General features: G+C 38.4%; 1 protein-coding gene across 4 annotated transcripts in view; it reads right to left on the bottom strand.

Moving 5' to 3' along the window:
- Positions 1–18,821, bottom strand: part of Diaph3 (diaphanous related formin 3) — a 530,142-nt gene that overhangs the window by 253,849 nt on the left and 257,472 nt on the right. For all 4 annotated transcript variants that reach the window (XM_045145419.1, XM_004651009.2, XM_045145418.1 and 1 more), the window contains 3 exons: positions 15,243–15,338; positions 10,609–10,703; positions 4,632–4,733 (listed from right to left, as the gene is read on the bottom strand). In XM_045145419.1, the coding sequence (XP_045001354.1) occupies positions 4,632–4,733; positions 10,609–10,703; positions 15,243–15,338 (293 nt within the window). The remainder of the gene's footprint in view (positions 1–4,631; positions 4,734–10,608; positions 10,704–15,242; positions 15,339–18,821) is intronic.

The raw sequence follows: 18,821 nt of genomic DNA, 5'->3' as shown, positions 1-18,821 counted from the left end.
AAAAAAAAAAAAAAAATGAAAAAGCAAATGTTTGTTCTATTGCAGGGAGGTACAGGATAGAGATAAGATTAGACCATCCTTGACTATTTCTTAGTTTCAATTTATAACGATTTTTCTTTCTGGCTAATTTAACAAGTAAATATGGAGTTAGGGAAATATATCAGTAAATAAAATACTTGACATGAATGCATGATAACTTGAAGTTAATCCCCAAGAGCACACATAAAAAATGTTAGGTGTGATGGGCTAGAGAGATGGCTTGCCTATGAAGCCTAAGAAAGCTTGTTCAAATCTCTAGGTCCCACGTAGTAGCCAGATACAAAAGTGACACAAGCACGCAATGTCACACATGCACACAAGGAGGCACACAGGTCTGGAGTGCATTCACATTGGCTAAAAGGCCCTGGCATGCCCATTCTCTGTCTCTCTTTGCATCTCTCTTTCTCTCTCTCTCTCTTTCTCTTTCTCTCTCTCTCTCTCTCTCTCTCTCTCTCTCTCTCTCTCTCTCTCTGCCTCTTTTAAAAAAATGTGAGGTAGCCGGGCGTGGTGGTGCACACCTTTAATCCCAGCACTCGGGAGGCAGAGGTAGGAGGATCGCTGTGAGTTCAAGGCCACCCTGAGACTACAGAGTTAATTCCAATTCCAGGTCAGCCTGGACCATAGTGAGACCCTACCTTGAAAAACCAAAAAAAAAAAAAAAAGCGAGGTATGAAAGTATGTATTCCCACCCCATTATATAATGCCAGTGGTGGGGAGGAAGTAACAAGATGATCTCTGGATCTCAATAGCCTATCAGTCTACATTAATGAGTAAGCTCCAAGCTAATCAAGACTCTGACTTAAAAAGAGGTAGATGGGGCTGGAGAGATGGCGTAGCGGTTAAGCGCTTGCCTGTGAAGCCTAAGGACCCCGGTTGGAGGCTCGGTTCCCCAGGTCCCACGTTAGCCAGATGCACAAGGGGGCGCACGCGTCTGGAGTTCATTTGCAGAGGCTGGAAGCCCTGGCGCGCCCATTCTCTCTCTCTCCCTCTATCTGTCTTTCTCTCTGTGTCTGTCGCTCTCAAATAAATTAAAAAAAAAAAAAAAAGAGGTAGATGGTGTAACTACAGATAACATCTGAGGTTGTCCTTTGGCCTCCATGCCTACATATATGAAAATGTACAGACACACACACATAGTCCACATACAGATGCACAGGCCAAAATAAATAAATAAATAAATAAAATTTAAGTTAAGTAGCAATGTGCAGTGTAGCTAATCTAAAACTACTTTTGCTATAAGCACTGAATAGTTAATAGCCTTCCCTGAAAACGAGAGGGAACTAAAGAGTTAATAACTATCCCTAAAACTAGCAAGCAATAAAGAAGCCACAGATGGATTTGGCCTTCACAGGCCCCAAAACTCCCTTGAATAATAAACTTCCCTTAGCTCAGAAAACGAAGGACCAGAAATCAGCTGGGTATCCTCTCTTAGACAATCCTGGCCTATTCTGAACAGGGACACAAACAGCTACAGGTTCTTTACCTACTGCACCTTGTATAGTCTGTTTTTCTTAGGATCCTCATAAGTTTAAACCCCAGCCAGGCCCAGTGCTTTATCCTTCATCCCACAGGAAGGCTGCTACCCCTCACTCTTCCTCTCAATAAACTGTCTGTAGAGATTAAGTCCCATGTTCTTTCTTGCTTTTCTCTTACATGTTCCTTACAAACACACTTCTAAAATGTTAATTTAAAACTAAAAGTTATAAACAGTGTCATTATAACAAATTTCCTAGAGTCACTAAACTATTGATACAATGAAAATTCACTCTTCCTAAGAACTCAAGAAAACTAACATTGACCTTTTTATTCAGAAAGGAGAACCAAAATTTTCAAGTATTCTATTTTGTTTCACACATGTTATACAGTATATGTTAATTATAAAGGACCATCTGGAGCTTTAAAGAAGCCTCTCTTTTATTAAGAGAAGGAACAATGGCAAGGGTAGTGGTGGTATGGATTAGAGGAATTAGAGAAATAAAAACAGCCAGATTAGAAATACTGAAAGATAGGGGGGAAAAAAACATATTTTTTCTTTGTTTAATTATTTCTCCACCAAAATAGTTACTTTTAAGATGTTAATAGTGCACAAAGTAGAAACTAATTGGCATAATCATAAAATGTACCAGCAGATGACCTAGTTCTGACAGTATCCACAGGAAATGATGCCAGCGGCACTGTTTTTCATGCCACATCCCTCCTAGACTCAGGTAACATATAATATGGAGTGCACAAATTCCACATTGAGTCCAAGATGATACAATGGGATGTTAATCCTGACTAACATGGCAACTTGATACAATTACCCAGCACAGAAACCTGTATTTGCCTTTGAGAGTTTCCAGTTGGGAGGGGAGGAGAAGGGAGGGGAGGGGAGGGGAGGGGAGGGGAGGGGAGGGGAGGGGAGGGGAGGGGAGGGGAGGGGAGGGGAGGGGAGGGGAGGGGAGGGGAGGGGAGGGAGGGGAGGGGAGGGAGGGGAGGGGAGGGGAGGGGAGAAGAAAGCCTAGTGCTTAGCACTGGACAAGTCATCTCAACCACACCAGCCAGGGCTCAGGCAAAACTGCATAAGGAGTGGAAGAAAGAATCTGAGTACTGCTCTCACTGCTAGCCAGAGAAACTTCCTTACACTGATGGTGGGAGACATTGAGGAGGCTCAAAACTCTTCAAATAAGCTGGGAAGATGGCTCTCTACTTACCAGTACTCAGAAGCAAAGCCTGCTGGCCTGGGTTCAATTTGCAACCCACCCATGTAAGCCAGATGCAAAAAGTTGTACAAGTGTCTGAGGTTCCTTTACACTGCCAAGAAGACCTGGTGAACCCTACCCATATATATAGATCATCCACATTTTGGAATATAGGACACAGGAGGACAAAAGGAATGAGAAAACAACAAAATAGAAGGACTACTGTGAAAGAGGCGGCTCCTCAGTGGAATGGAGGAGGGGGAGAGGGGACTAAAGAAGATAATGGGGTGGGAATACAATCAGATCATACTATAGTATCTTCATATATCAAAGTCCTCAATTAAAAAGACACACAATTTCTACCTTATTCACTTATTCTCATTAGGAACACATAGCAAGTAGCCAGAGAAGTATCAAGACAAAGACACAAGTGACCTGCTAACATGAAGTAAAGCAAATGAGCAACTAGGAGAAAAAGGTGGCAAGGACATGAACCAGGAGAACTGAGTAAAAAGTAAGACATGGCTTTTGCTGTTGTCCTTTTGTTTTGTTTTGTTAAAACATTTCATACTCAAAATTAGGAGAGCGAAAAAAAGAGGGAAAGGCCTACTCCTGTCCCGTGGATCAACTGCACAGTTCACAAAAGCAGAGGAGCTGAATAGTATTAGTGTACAAAGCTATAGCAGAGAGTTTAAGAATAAAGGCCTAAGATGTTGATACGAAGTGCAGATAGGCCCAAGACATTGGGCAACCTGAATTTTAAAAACCATACTAAATATAAATTTATTTTTCCCTGGAGCCAGTAAGACAAGTACAGATACAAGAGAAAAAATAGTCACATTTTTTTAAAAACCACTGACTGAAAGTATCATGATGATAATGAGCAGGGGAAGAGCCTTCAATTAAAAAAAAAAAAAAATCTTGGGCTGGACAGATGGCTTAGTTGTTAAGGCACTTGCCTGCAAAGCCTAAGAACCCATGTTCAACACTCCAGATCCCATGTTAGCCAAACACACATAGGTGAAACAAGCACAATGTTGTACATGTCCACTAGGTGGCACAAGTGTCTGGAGTTCAATTTCAGTGACTAAGTCCCTGGCATGCCAGTTCTTTCTCTCTTCTCTCTCTGTCTCTCTTCCTCTAAAATAAAATAAAACCTTAAATTTAAGTTCTATTATAGCTAATGTATAGCACTAGCAAGTCTTTTCACCTCTTTAGAGTTAGCTTACAGAAAACAGGAAGGTGAACACAATTACTGAGGTGCCTTGAAGATATTTTTTAACTGAATTCATTTCACTCTTGTTGCCAAGAAAAACATGGTATTTCTAATTTCAGAGTCAAAACCATGAGGTGAGCTCAAGTGAGTGATTAAAATAAGAAATTAAAGCTGGTTTTGCAATATGTTAGAGTGCATACCTCTAGAATAAATCATAAATACACTGTGTTCATGAGCACTATGGTTTTCATTTTACATTACAACATGATATAGAGAATATATATATATATTCAAAACCCCTTAGTTTTCAATAGTTGTGCCATTTCAATACATTATTTAAATTATTTCAATTTTATTTATTTCTTATGCAAGCACACACACATACACACACACACACATGTGCATGTGCCACAGTCTCTTGCCACTACAAATGTCTGTCTAGCTTTATGTAGGTAGCTGGACAACTGAACCCAGGCTGGCAGACAAGAGCCTTTAATCACTGATCCATCTTCCCAGCCCAATCAATACAATATTTTAAAATGTGACAATGGGTCAAGAATATTCCTGGGAAAATAGAAGCAAGATACATATTTAATGCTCTTATCCATATGATGGGGAGCAGCATTCCTTGTCTTTCTCTGGTGCTCCTACACAAACCCCTGGGAAGAAAGTAGACAGCAACACTCAGTACTTACCACAACAGCAAACTGCTCAGGTTCACATAAGTTGTTGTAGTCACTCTTGAATTGAGACAATGAGTTCAATTGCTCTTGATCAGGAAGATGCTTTATTAAGTTCTAAAAATCACAACCAAGAAAAGAATCTTCACTAAATGTACCTCAAAAATTTCAGGAACATTAATAAACAGTGGAAAGGAAAACAAAGAAGAAATTAATATTTGGGAGTTTTTTTGTCAAGGTAACCACCCTTACACTCAGCCTTAAACAATACTCCATGCATCTTGAAAAGAGTTAATTTGACTTTCCTCTATCCCAAGAGTTACGATATATTCAAATCAACCACCACTGCATATTTATTTGATTCGCCTATAATTGAGAAAGAAGAAATGAACCTATACCAGAAGAACAGCTTTCTCACCTGGATAAATGCAATCAACTTGAGGGAATTGTATGTCAGAAGTCTCAAGCAACCCAAACTTATTTCAGTGCTTTACTCAGGGGAACAGATTAAAGTAGCATGTTGCTACCAAAAGCAAGGGAAACAATCAGGGAAGGGGGGAGGGGACTGTGCTAGGAATAAGAATGCCCATGCCTGTGTAGAGATCCACTAGGAATGGAAGTGCCAATGCCTGTGAGGAGCTCCACCAGGAATGGAAGTGGCATTAACTGAGAAGGCCCTATTCCTGTATCATTTCCACCTATAGTCCATAGCTTCTCTTAGCTCCTCTGGCCTTTTTGTCATGCATAGTATTTCCAAGCCACACACTTAACAGACTTTCCCTGTAAAAGGCAAACAATCCACTGAACAAAGTTAAACAGATCTGCATACTAACATTGTAACTGGATAACCTATTGATATTAAAAGTAAGAGATGAAGAAACAGTAGGAGCTAATCATTCCAAAGTTGAATGTCAACAATGTATACAAACTCAAAGTAAAGAACAAATGCAACTAACAATAGCATGCCATGTATTGGCAGAAGGAAAAAAAATCCCCGCAGTATTATTAGTTGAAAGCATTGTGAGAGGATGGTAGATATCCAAAGATCAAAGAATATGTGGGAGTTTGAATCAGATGTTTCCCATAAGCTTATTTGTTTTGAATGCTTGGTCCCAAGCTGAAGGTAACTTAGGAAGTGCAGCCTTGCTAGAGGAAGTGTGTTCCTGGGAGCAGGACAAGGGGTGTTGGAGCCAGTTCCCCCTTGCCAGAGGCCAGCTCCCTCTCCGGCTGATGTTTTCCTCCTACTGTGACAAGGAGGCGATATACAGCTTATGCCATGCTGTCTCTGCCATCATGGAGATTTCCCTTGAGGCTGCAAGTCAGAATAAAAACCTTTCTTTCCATAAGCAGCTTCTGGTCAGGTATTTGTACAAGTAATTAGAATGTAATCAGAAGAGAACATGTCGGATAGGGTCAACTATACCTCTCTATGAAAAGTTGCTAACTGGACAAAACAATCCAACAAACTGTAGCAATTTAGATCACCTATTGAAGAAACAGTCACAGTTAACACTGGCAAGAGGAATGAAAAAAAAAAAAAAAAAAGGTGGGCTGGAGAAATGACTCAGCGGTTAAGCACTTGCCTGGGAAACCCAAGGACCCCGGTTACAGGCTCGATTCCCCAAGACCCATATTAGCCTGATGCACAAGGGGAAGCACACGTCTGGAGTTCGTTTGCAGTGGCTGGAAGCCCTGGTGTGTCCATCCTCTCTCTCTTTCTCTCTGCTTCTTTCTCTCTCTGTCACTCTCAAATAAATAAATAAATACCTTTATAAATTCTTTTTAAAAAACAACCAAAGTATACAGGATTTTACCATATAAATTGAAATCTCCTGGTGGACATACCTGTGACCAAAGAACCTGTTTATTTATATTTTCTTTCAACTGTTCTAGCTGACAACTTACTGTCCAAGGTATATTATTTTATTTTTTGTAATTTTTGTTTGTTTGTTTGTTTGTTGAGGTAGTTTTTCACTGTAGCTGAGGCTGACCTGGAATTCACTATGTAGTCCAGGGTGGCCTTGAGCTCACAACGATCCTCCTACCTCTGCCTCCCAAGTGCTGGGATCAAAGGCGTGTGCCACCACACCTGGATTTTTGTAAATTTTTTTATGAGAAAGATTGACAGGGAGAAAATTGGCATGCCAGGGCCTACAGCCATGTAAATGTAACTCAGCCACCTTGTACACATATGCAAAATTACATACTGTATTACCTTGGGTATCTGGCTTACAGGGGACCTGGAGAGTCAAACATGAGTCCTTGGGTTTCATAGGCAAACATCTTGACTGCTAAGTCATCTCTCCAGCCCTGTCCAAGTTACTTTTTATCACAAGTGTGGTAGTTTGAATGAAATGTTCCCCATAATGCTTCCCAGTGGTTGGAATAATTGGCCCCCAAACAGTTGCAATTTGGTAATGTGGAAGAACCTTTGGGAGGTGGAGCCTTGCTGAAGAAGGGTGCTCAGAAATTGCTCACTCTTGAGATTTCCTCCCAGCTAATACACAATATCTGCCATCCCAGCTGTCTGCTCTGTCACGCTTTCCTCATCATGATGAAACTTCCTCTCAAGACCTTAAGCCAAAATCAATGTCCCCTCCATAAGCAGCTTCTTGTTGGGTGTTTTGTCCCAGCAACAAGGTAACTGCTACAATAAGCATCTGAATTCCTTCAGCATTCTTTCACATTGCCATATGCCAATGAATACTTTAGTTAATACACACTTACATTTTAATCTTTTATCAGAAATTTATTAATTTTCATGTTCCAGTTAGAAATAAATGTAATTTGTATGATTGTGAATCCAAGCTTCCTTTAGTTTCAAAGCCTTACCAAAGGACTCACATATCCAAAAATCTTATGCTTTATCAAGTTAAACTAGACAACTTGTCGAAACACAGGAGTGCCCCTCATAGCTCACAGTATTATCACTGACCATCTGCATTTCTCATAAAATTTCCCTATTATTCTCTAGCCCCCTGCCTGACTACCCATTAAGTACCAGTGGCTTCACAAACACAGAGTGCATTCCCTAGACATACTCTCTAGTTCTAATTCAATCTTGGCCAAGCCTACATTGTATCATTACTATGTATGCATATGTCATCTATTATTGCAAATACAAACTCCAAGAAGGTGAAATCTGTCTCTCATACAACCTCACACAGTAGCAACCTTGATATTACCACAAGAAATCAGTAAGACTGATGGCACAAGCTCTATTACCAGTATGAATTTATTTTAAATGGGTAAAGAATGATGTATGAGGGCTGGAGAGATGGCTCACCAGTTAAGGTGCTCGCCTCTAAAGCCCAAAGACCAAGGTTAGATTCTCCAGTACCCACTTAAAGCCAGATAGAGTTCAACAGCAAAGGCTAAAGGCCCTGGAACGCCCACCTCTCTCTCTTTCTCCCTCTCAAATAAATACAAATCACACATGAAGTGGCATGAAAACCAGCATTGCACTGATCTAGTTCATATGAATACCACATATGCAAAAATGGAATCATGGCAGCTGAGCAAAGCTAATAAAAGGTACAAAGTAGCCAGGTACGGTGGTGCACACCTTTAATCCCAGCACTCAGGAGGCAGAGGTAGGAGGATCTCCGAGAGTTCAAGGCCACCCTGAGACTACATAGTGAATTCCAGCTCAGCCTGAGCTAGAGACAGACCCTACCTCAGAAAACCAAATAAATAAATAAATAAAATAAAAAAACAAAGCAATATTTTACCACTTTAATCTGCCCAAAGTAGTAAGTACTTCATGTTAACATAAAGACAAAATTTGTAATTAATCATTAAGAGGACAAATAGCTATTGAGTTCTTATTTCTTGATGAATAAAAAAATATTATTTATACCCAAAATATTCTTAGGTTTTAAACTCGTAAAATTCACTTTATATTTAGTAAGTATGCTATGTAGAATAAGGACACACACAACCACAAGATCTCCAAGTCTACTTCCCAAAATACTTCTTTATATGCTAAAAGGAATCAAAGATATAGCTGATATCCAAGTTACTAGACGCTGAGCTTAAATTAGGGTGACTATTCTGGATGAACTGAGTATCCATTGTAATCACTAAAGTAAAATTATTAACAGAGCCACAGAGGGAGAAGGAAATGTGATCAGGAAACAAAGGAAGGATAAAATCATGCTGGCCTGGAGAATGAAGGAAGGGTCTAAGGTGAGGGAGGCAGCCGAGAGACGCTGAAAAGGACAGATACTAGGGTTCTTCCCTGTGCCCCACAGAAAGAAATCTTGGCCTGCTGACACCTTATTCCAGCCAAAGGAGGATAATTCTCTACAATAACATAATAAATTTGTTATCTTAAGCTATTAAGTTTGTGGCAAATGGTTACAGCAGTCAAAAGAGACCACTACGTTAAGAGATTAAATAAAAGGCTAGAAAAACGGCCAAGCAGCTAAGGTGCTTGTCTGTGAAGCCTAAGGACCCATGTTCCACTCAACAGATCCCACGTAAGCCAGACACACAAAGTGACACAAACACAAGTTGACACATGTGCACAAGGTGGCACAGGCTTTTGGAGTTCAATGGCAATGACTAGAGGCCCTTGCATGCAAATTTGGAAAGAAAGGAAAGAAGAAGGAAAGGAAAGGAAAAAGGAAAAAGGAAAGGAAAAGAAAGGAAAGGGGAAGGAAAGAGGAAGGAAAAGGGAAAGTGAAAGAAACAAAGAAAGAAAAAAATGGGTAAAGCTGATCCTACAATGGATATGAATTATACAATGCCAATGACTTGATTTCTATCTCCAAACCACAAAATTCACATGATTATCTAAAGCACTCATGTAACCAAGTTAAAAGCTACTCTGTAAATATTTAACAAAATCACTATCAGAAATGTAAACATGTATGGCGTAAAAATTTTTTCTTAAGAAACTTGGCATCTGCTCCCAGCAAGAAGTCACATAAACAATCAGCAATAATAGAAAAAACTCATTGTAGGGGGAAAAATAGTGCTTACAGAAAGTTATTGAGTTGCACAGTTTTGAGTCTGAGAAACTCAAAACACAAGCTGCAAGCAAAAATACACCACCACCATATTTAAAATAATAGAAAGGAAGAACAAGACTTGCAACCACCTATATAGACACCATGAACTGATGGGTTAGAACAGCTAAAATAATTTTAATCACTTCTTGACATTAACAAATTATTCTCTGGTTTCTCTTATTCTTTCTCTTTTTGACCCTCCACAGGCCTCCCAGCAAGGCCTGGACCTCTTGTGTTCCCTCCCTCAGCCTCCTGAGGGCAGAGATGACAGGCCTGCCTGCACCATCCACCTGGCTCACTGGCCTCATTTGCTTTTTAAAATCACCATTTGCAGTGTATCCTTACCAGAACAAAACATGGTAACCTGAAGACATCCCCTCACCATATATCTATGGTCCCTTATATATGTAATTTAGTAACTTTGGCATAATACTGGTACACTTAAAAAAAATTATGTGTGAAAAACTTTAATCAACATGCTTACTAAATAAATGTAGAAAATTGTGTAACCAATATTTACTATGCTCTTCTAGGACCTGAAAAAGGGTTGATAGTAAAATTAACTAAATAAAAAGAAAAATCCCTCAATCTTCTATACCAAGTAGGAATACAATTCCATAAGCCAAAGAAAAACACTTGACAAACCCTATAAAACAAATTTAAATTAACATGCCAGTACTCTTAAATGTAACAAAATCTAAAACATGTATGTAAAATTAAACAATTTGCCTTTCAGACGCAGTCATTTAAAATAATTGAAATGTAATCATCTTGATAGCATTATATTTAGTTTTCAGTCAAGAGAAGATGCAGAGTTTTATCTCCTGGCAATGCAGAAGTTATGCTAAAACTAATTATGCAGCAATGATTTTCCAGTTGAATGACTGGGGTTGAGAATGTTGCTTCACTTACAGATTACTATTTAATGAGAAGTTTGCAATGAAATATTGCCATTTAAGCTTTGCCTGATTGTTTACCTGAATCATAGACTCTGCCAACTGTGTTTCATCCACTTCCAATATCATCATTTTGATTTCTTCATATGGCACCCGGAAAGAGCTCAGGAAGATTGCTAAGAGAGAGGGGAAAGGTTCATAATGTATAAGGTAATAAAGGAATCCAAGATGTGGTTCTGCTTATAAAATCAAAACTAAATTCATAAAATGAGAGAATGTATACATTTCATATAGTAGTGGGGGAAACTTTCATTAGCACATTCTATGCATTTCTCTAGTTTCAAAATAAGTATATAAATAACCATCCTGCTTGCTTGAGCAGGTGCCAGGCTGATTTTTGAATCCTTCATTATTTGCCTACCATAGGAATGGTGTTCATTTTTATATGACTTTAAACAAATAAAATACTTGATATACTACAATTAAAAATTAAAATCTTTGACATACATACATCTATCACATTGCAATGAGAAAACCCCAGTATGTGCATTTAATATTTGTCTAAATATATGTTATTGCCTGTATATTATTTCTCAGTTCTACCAAATAGTTCAAACAAAACAATTTAAGAAAACTGCTAAATAATGTATTTCTACCTGAAAATAATATTATCAGTATTGTACTACTAAAAATCACTATAGACAGAACACATGATGGAGAAACATCTGTTGCCTTTGCCTAAATCTTAAAATGTCCCAAGCAATTTTATTTATTTGTTTCTTTTTTTATGAGGGAGGGAGGGAGGGAGGGAGGGAGGGAGGGCGGGAGGGAGGGAGGGAGGGCGGGCGGGAGGGCGGGTGGGTGGGAGGGCGGGCAGGCGGGACAGAATTGGTGCACCAGGGCTTCTAGCCACAGCAACTGAACTCAAGAAGTGTATGCCACCTTGTGCACATGCATGACCTTGTGTGTCTGCTTTACCTGGGTTCTAGAGAGTGGAACCTGGGTCTCTAGACTTTGCAGGCAAGTGCCTTAACCGCTAAACCATCTCTCCAGCCCAACATGTCCCATTTTAGACAAAAGTTACATGATAAAGTATCTACATGGAATTAGGCAAGATGATATACTATTGAGAATTCTAAACATCACTTCTATTTTTCTTTATACTCTGATAGTCTTATAATGTAATAATCTTCAAAAACAGCTTCTGGGGAATATATTATCATTTTCACTGCATGAGATATAATACTTTTGTAGTCTATCTTTACTATTATGTTTCCATGTCACAAATGATGCTGGCTTGTAGCAGGTTGTGTTGGCCTATGTGTTTAATCTTAGCATTCAGGAGGTTAGGGAAGAATGAATGCCAGTATGAGAACAGCAAGGGGCGAACTTGCAAGATACTCTCTCAGAAAACAAGCCGTTTCTTCACTGCTGTCACTATTTGCTCCCAAAGACTCATTATTAATGTTTTTACTTTTTAATTTACTGAGCTTCTTCGTCACCTGGCCAACAGTTAACTGCACACGAGGGCACCATGTATCATAAAGTTCTAAAAACATAAAGTACTTCTCACTTGAACTGCTTCTTATTGTTGAGACAAGGATATCTGCAATCTTACCACCAGCTTCTTTGTATATTTTGGAGCCCAAAAAGCCACAAAGGTGGGATGACAGTAACTTTGTTACCTAGAAATACTGACTCAAGCAAGTCTTTGCTAACAGCATGATTGCAATGGATGCTGTGGATTTCAAGCCAAAGAGCATTGGCTCAGCCTCTGGAGGACTGGGAAATTAAAGGCAGACATGTGGGGCTCATACACCATAGAGGTCCAGTACAGCCTCTTGGTACTTCGTGGGGTAGTGCAAGCATGGGTTCCTAACTTGGTAACATAGATTCCACTGGGGTGGGAGAGCTGGAAACTCAGTCATGGGATACACCTTTTCTTGGCCTGATTTTAATCAGATACTTTGCTGAAAGAAAGTATAACCAAAAGCAAAACAGCTCTGGTGAATTCTAAAAGTCCTTTCAATGAATTATGAAAGTCAAGTTGCCTCATTTAAAACCAGTTGTCAGTGTGCAAACCACAATCAAAATAAGAATTCAATATCTCACAACTCAACATTACTTATACAACCAACTATGACTCCAACTATACCTACTACAGTTCTGTAAAGCTTAAATTATAACACCTTTGGTACAATCTAAAAGGGCAAGGGCAAAAACAAGAATGATTCTAACATGAATTACATGATAATATGACAGGGTACATACATTCTGAATACTTTAATCTTATATTCTAAAGCATGCTACTCATTAAATGATATATATGCCCTCTACCCAAAGACAATAGTATCAACAGTCTTCTTAACTATAATAATGTGACTTTGGAACCTGTGAACAGATGCATGCATATATCTTATGCCTACTGGTTACTGTCAGAAGGAACAACCTTAAGTTCATTACCTGCAAAATCCATTAGATTCTGCTGTTTTAAATATAAAGGGACAAACACAATAGTAACACATAAAGGGAATCCAGAGCTTTTATCACAGGCTATTAACTACTGCGCACATTCTATTTAGCACATTGTTATAATTTATAATTAGTAAATAACCTTATCCAGGAGGCTAATTATTCAACTTTGAGATGAATACTTATACTAAATCACCATGAATGACCCATTCAAAAAATACTGTATTCAAAAATTTCTTTTAGGAAACCTAATAAGATTACTTCGAGTCAAAACTACCAATTTGTGAGAGAGGCCACATATAATTATCAAAACAAATCAGAAATTTTAGACCACAGAGCAGAACTATTTAATGACAGCTACACTAATAATGCAATGCTTTGAACTGAGATGTTCTTGCAGAGAGGTAACTCTGATAGACATATATTGTGTAAAGGGCCCCAAAATTTCAGTGATGTTCAATAAGTACACAGAGAGAATATAATTTCCAATTGAAAACAAAAGGTCCATCTTGTAACAGAGAGGAGAGGCTATATTATGATCCTGTTATCACAATGTTAAGCACAACTCTGTAGACAATTCTGATTGGCAATGGGAAAAGACCACAGTAGCAATTAACAGCTTTCACTCAAAAGTGATGACACCTCAACTTACATATTAATTGGCCCAAACCTATCACACAGTGATCCCTCTATGAAAGAAGGATATGCAATTAATGTGTACCCAACAATAAAGGACTGATTATCAGTCACTAGCATTAATGTCTCTGTACTATTCCATGAAGATATTCTATTTGCTTATATTATAAGAAGATGATGATCTGTCATAGTGTGGACAAAGTAGACTTACTTCTGAAACTATAATAAAAGGAATGTCAACTGTACCATTTACAGCAGAGGACATTTTCTTCTTGCTAGAGAATTGTTTGTTTCCAATATATACTAAAGCTTACTGGAGACATGTAGCAACTGAAAGAAACTAAAAGCCACATAAATGCTCCTCATCTCTGTAGATTCTACGTATTAAATCCCTCTTGTACCATCAGAAAGTAATATATACAGGTCAAATTATCTCAGCTCCAAGAAGAACTATTTCTGATGTACTTTAGATGCAATAAGAAGTGAGAGAGGAACAAAATTATTTCCTTTTCTCATAATAATGCAGTCAAGAAGAAAATTCAACACTAAGTAATTAGACCCTGTAACAGTAATTAAATCTAAAATATTTCCAGCCAGTCCTTTGAATGAAAGGATTTGAATGGCTCTGGTGGAATAATGGATTCCTTTCACTCATCATTCTTATTTTCATTAATATTTCAACTGCCTTCATGTGCGATCAAGTATCACAAATAATATAGAATCAGAGGCATAAAAGAATTAGTAAATTACTAATACTTTTTATCAAAGTGTGATGTCATTACCAGAATTCCTTGTCTTTATTTTTACACTGAAAAAACAGGAACATAAATAAAGTGTGGTTCTCTTTTCAATTATGGGAGGTAGAATTTCAACCTAAATTCTTTTCTTATATTTAGTATCTGTGAATCTTTTTCTTTAATTTTAATTTATTATTTATTTGAGAGAAAGAGGGAGAATGGGCATGCCAGGACCTCCAGACACTGCAAACAAACTCGAAATGCATGTGGCACCTTATACATCTAGCTTATGTGGGCCCTGGGGAATCAAACCTGGGGCCTTTGGCTTCCACTAAGCCATTAATCCAGCCCCCTATTAATGTTACTGAAAAGTTAATCTAATAATTTACATGAAGGGATTTATCTTTGAATTTATTACTCAAACAAGGAAATTAAAGCAACAAAATGAAAGGCAAGCCATAAAATTAACCAATTTAAAAGCAAACTACCAGCTGGGCATGGTGGCACATGCCTTTAATTCCAGCACTTGGGAGGCAGAGGTAGGAGGATCAGCATGAGTTCAAGGCCACCCTGAGACTCCATAATGAATTTTAGGTCAGCCTGAGCTAGAGTGAGACACTACCTCAAAATTCCAAAATAATAATAATAATAACAACAACAATAAACTGAAAACAAACTACCGAGCTGGGTTTGGTGGCGCACACCTTTAATCCCAGCACTCCCAAGGCAGAGGTAGGAGAATCACCATGAGTTCAAGGCCAACTGGAGGCTACATAGTGAATTCCAGGTCACCCTGGACTAGAATGAAACCCTACCTTGGGGGGGGGGGGTCTACCAATATGTGTTTTGATAATGATATATGATACTTACAAAGATTCTGGGCAACCTTGGGATCTAGAAATTTAAGTTCTTTGATTTTTCTCTTAATGGCTTTCTTCTCTTCAAAATCTTCCTCATCTCGTTTTTCTGTAAAACAAAGGATAGACCTATGTTTGGAGCAGTTAGACATCCAAGGGCAGGAGTACACTTTCATCAAAGAAACATATGTAACATGTGTATGTGGGTGTGTTCATTTGTACATGCATGTATGCATTTATGTATGTATGTATCTATCTATCTATGTATTTTATAATACTGTTAGGAAAATATAACTTCTTATGAGAAACATTATGTATCATAGAACATAGTAGGAAATAAAGATCAACTGTCCGCGAAGCATCTATTAGGTAAATATTTCCTTATCAGTTTACAAATAAGCAGCCATCATTCTCAATTGACTTGACAGTACATCTTTAGACTTATTCTGGAGCTATATTAATCCTGTTTTGGGAAGGGTCTTCCAATTCTATTCTATTATTCCATGAGCTACTAATCTTATTCCCCTATCACTGTCTCTTAAATACCATATCTTTAGTTAGTTAGCTCTTCAAATTATTTTATCTTTTTCCTTTCCTAAATTTTTGTCATTTTTAAAAAACTTTTATACAATTAAAAAGTTCCAAAAAGTAAATCAATTTGAATTTTATTTGAATCTCAAAGCATTCATAAATAACTCTGACATACTTTATTTTCTTTCTTTTATCCTTTCTTTCCTTCTTACTCACTCACCCCCTCCTTCCTTCTCTTTTTCCCCCTCCTTCCCTCCTTTCCTAACTTTCTTGAGAAAAGATCTAGATACATAGCTCTGGTTGACCTCTAACTCACAATGTAACCCAAGCTGGCCTTGAATTTGTGGCAATCCTCCTGATTCAGCATCCAGAGTGCTATGATTACTGGCCTGTGCCAAGAGATATGACACCTTAACAATAACTTCCCAATCATATGATCTGTTCCTATAATTATTGAATTAATACAGTGTTATTCACAAATGACATGTGTACTGATTTAATAGGTTAGATGTCCTGAGGACACATAAATTAGGGGCCTGGATGTTGTGTAGAAACTTTGCTGAATTTCCTATTCATGTTTTATAGTCACATGTTCGCTCTTTCACTGCAACATAAAAAGTTAATAGGTGCTTAGCAGTTAGCACAATAGGTAGGTAGTGTGTCCATCTCATAAAGGTTTAGTGTCAACTAAAAAGCTTTGCAGCCATATCACAGAAATGTAGACAGAAAGTCCTATCAAATCTTACTGGCAGGCCTTTGCCTTACGGAGGTCACACCCCTCATCCAGCATCACTATCACCACTGCTCTCTGCCTCTTTCTTTTTGGTCTAAAACATTCATTATTCACATATCACAACAGTGACATTGGTTCTCTTTGTCCACTAGAAAGTAAGACCCTTTACATAACTAACAGAATCAACATCAGCAAACACTGACATACCTGTACAACCATGTGATCTAGGACACTACTTTCAATAGCTAGTACACAAATAGGTGAGGTGATCATCAAGAGACAAGTGGATAAAGACAGATAATGACACACACACATAATGCAGTACTACCACTCCATTGAAAAGAACAAAACCAAATCATTCACAGGAAAATGGATATAACTGGAGTTCAACATAATATGAGAAATAAGCCATATATAAATCGAAGGAAAATTAAAAAGACATGAAAATGGAAGGGAGAGCATTGGGTAAGTAGAAGAGAATCAGAAAGAGGGAGCAGGGAAAGTAAAAGAGGGTAGCGAGGGAGGGTAGATGTGATCAAAGTGTGATATATTCATGAATTAAAATACAATGAAACTGAGTATTTTATAAGGAAGGAAGGAGAAAGGAGAAAGGAACAGAGGCGGGGAGCAGGAAGGGGCAAGACTTTATGTACAGTGCTGCCATTAGGGCATGAGGCACACACAAAAGTGGCCTTGTGCATATCATTTGGATGGATATGCACACATCCTCTTCTGGGTAAGTATGCCTGAATGTGTGTATGAATTCACAGACGAGGGCATAAAGGAAGAGAAACCTTGTCCTTAAACACCTACAGAGATTATGCTGGCGGTATTCACTTGGTTGCCAACAAGTGGGGAACAAGTTTGGACTTGTCCAGTTTAGACAAGTTCAGTCTAAGGATCACTTCTACATCCACAGGTCATGTGCAAGAGAAAAATGGATGTGAAGATACCAAGACAACAATCATTAAAAGGTGATACAGGTTAAGTCATAAGAGGTACTCCATTAACAGTAACAAGTTCCTAAATACCAAATTACAACACAAAAAGTTCCCTCCCAGTACACAACCTGTTTCTGTCATATTGTTTGGACTAGATTTTTTCAGATGAACTGAGACTGTTAGCGTGCTCACTTCCCTTAGTCTGTCCTCTATGTCTGTTCGAAAGTAAATGTATTTCATTTTCTTCATTCCTGAGGGAAACACCAGCTCTAATACTTAGGCTGACTAGTTTTTCTGATCATTGGTATCTCTTAAATTCTATAGCATGCTCTAGTGTTCCTAAAAAAAGGTGAATGATACAAGCAGCCTTAAATTTTCAGCAACATTTAGTGAAAACCTACAAGGACTTGCACTCAACAGTTGCTTGAGTCAACTTGACACTGTGTTTCTCCTGCTCACCACAGTGAGAAAAAGAAAAACACCTGACTGACTTGGACAGGCTCTTAACTAGGGAAGAAGAAAGCTAGGTAACACAATGGTAACGTTTGAAGCAAACTTGGCCTCTTCATTTACAGAGGCTAAAGGAATATTAACCAACTGGATTAAAAAATAAAACAGGATAAGGGGTAGACTTGTCCTGATCTTACTGTATAATGTACTCATAATCTCACAGATCGACATTTTCCATATCTTTTTCACCATTGCTCAGGTAAGGGAGGGGAGTACGCTGTGAGAAGATGAGCAGAAGTATGAGAAGAAGCAGGATTTTAAACACAAGGTTGAAATAAATCATGTTGAAGTGATATGAGATATGAGTCTACTTAAATACACAGATGATACATGAAACTCATCATCCAAATTTAGAAACACAGTTTTAAAAACAAATCAGCCAGCCGGGCGTGGTGGTGCACACATTTAATCCCAGCACTGGAGAGGCAGAGGTAGGAGGATTACCATAAATTTGAGGCCACCCTGAGACTACATAGTGAATTCCAGGTCAGCTTGAGCTAGAGTAAGACTCTACCTCAGGAAAAAGAAAAAGAAAAAAAAGAAAAAAGAAAACCAGCCAGACAGTGGACTGCCATTTGCCAATGGAATACTGGGCAAAGGGTTGAAAATTCAATAAAGCAGCATTTAAATGTTGATAAGTTGTATATGGGATTGTTAGGTCCTCCAAAAGGTTATGTGTTACAAGCTTGGTGCCCAGGCTGCTTAACTGGTGGGAAACTTGGCAAGGTAGGACTAGTGGGGCCTGTTATGCCACTGAGACTGCTCTTGGAAGGGACTAATCTTACTAAGCTCTGGTTACTTTTTTCAGAGGTTTGTCCCTTCCTGATTTCCCTCTAGCTTTCTGTCCCTGTCTCTAATGGTTCTTAACCAATCCAGG

This window comes from Jaculus jaculus, chromosome 3, assembly GCF_020740685.1.
Source record: "Jaculus jaculus isolate mJacJac1 chromosome 3, mJacJac1.mat.Y.cur, whole genome shotgun sequence".
NCBI classification, from domain to species: domain Eukaryota; kingdom Metazoa; phylum Chordata; class Mammalia; order Rodentia; family Dipodidae; genus Jaculus; species Jaculus jaculus.
The sequence above is the reverse complement of the archived record's forward strand: the minus strand, read 5'-3'. Positions and strand labels throughout refer to the sequence as shown.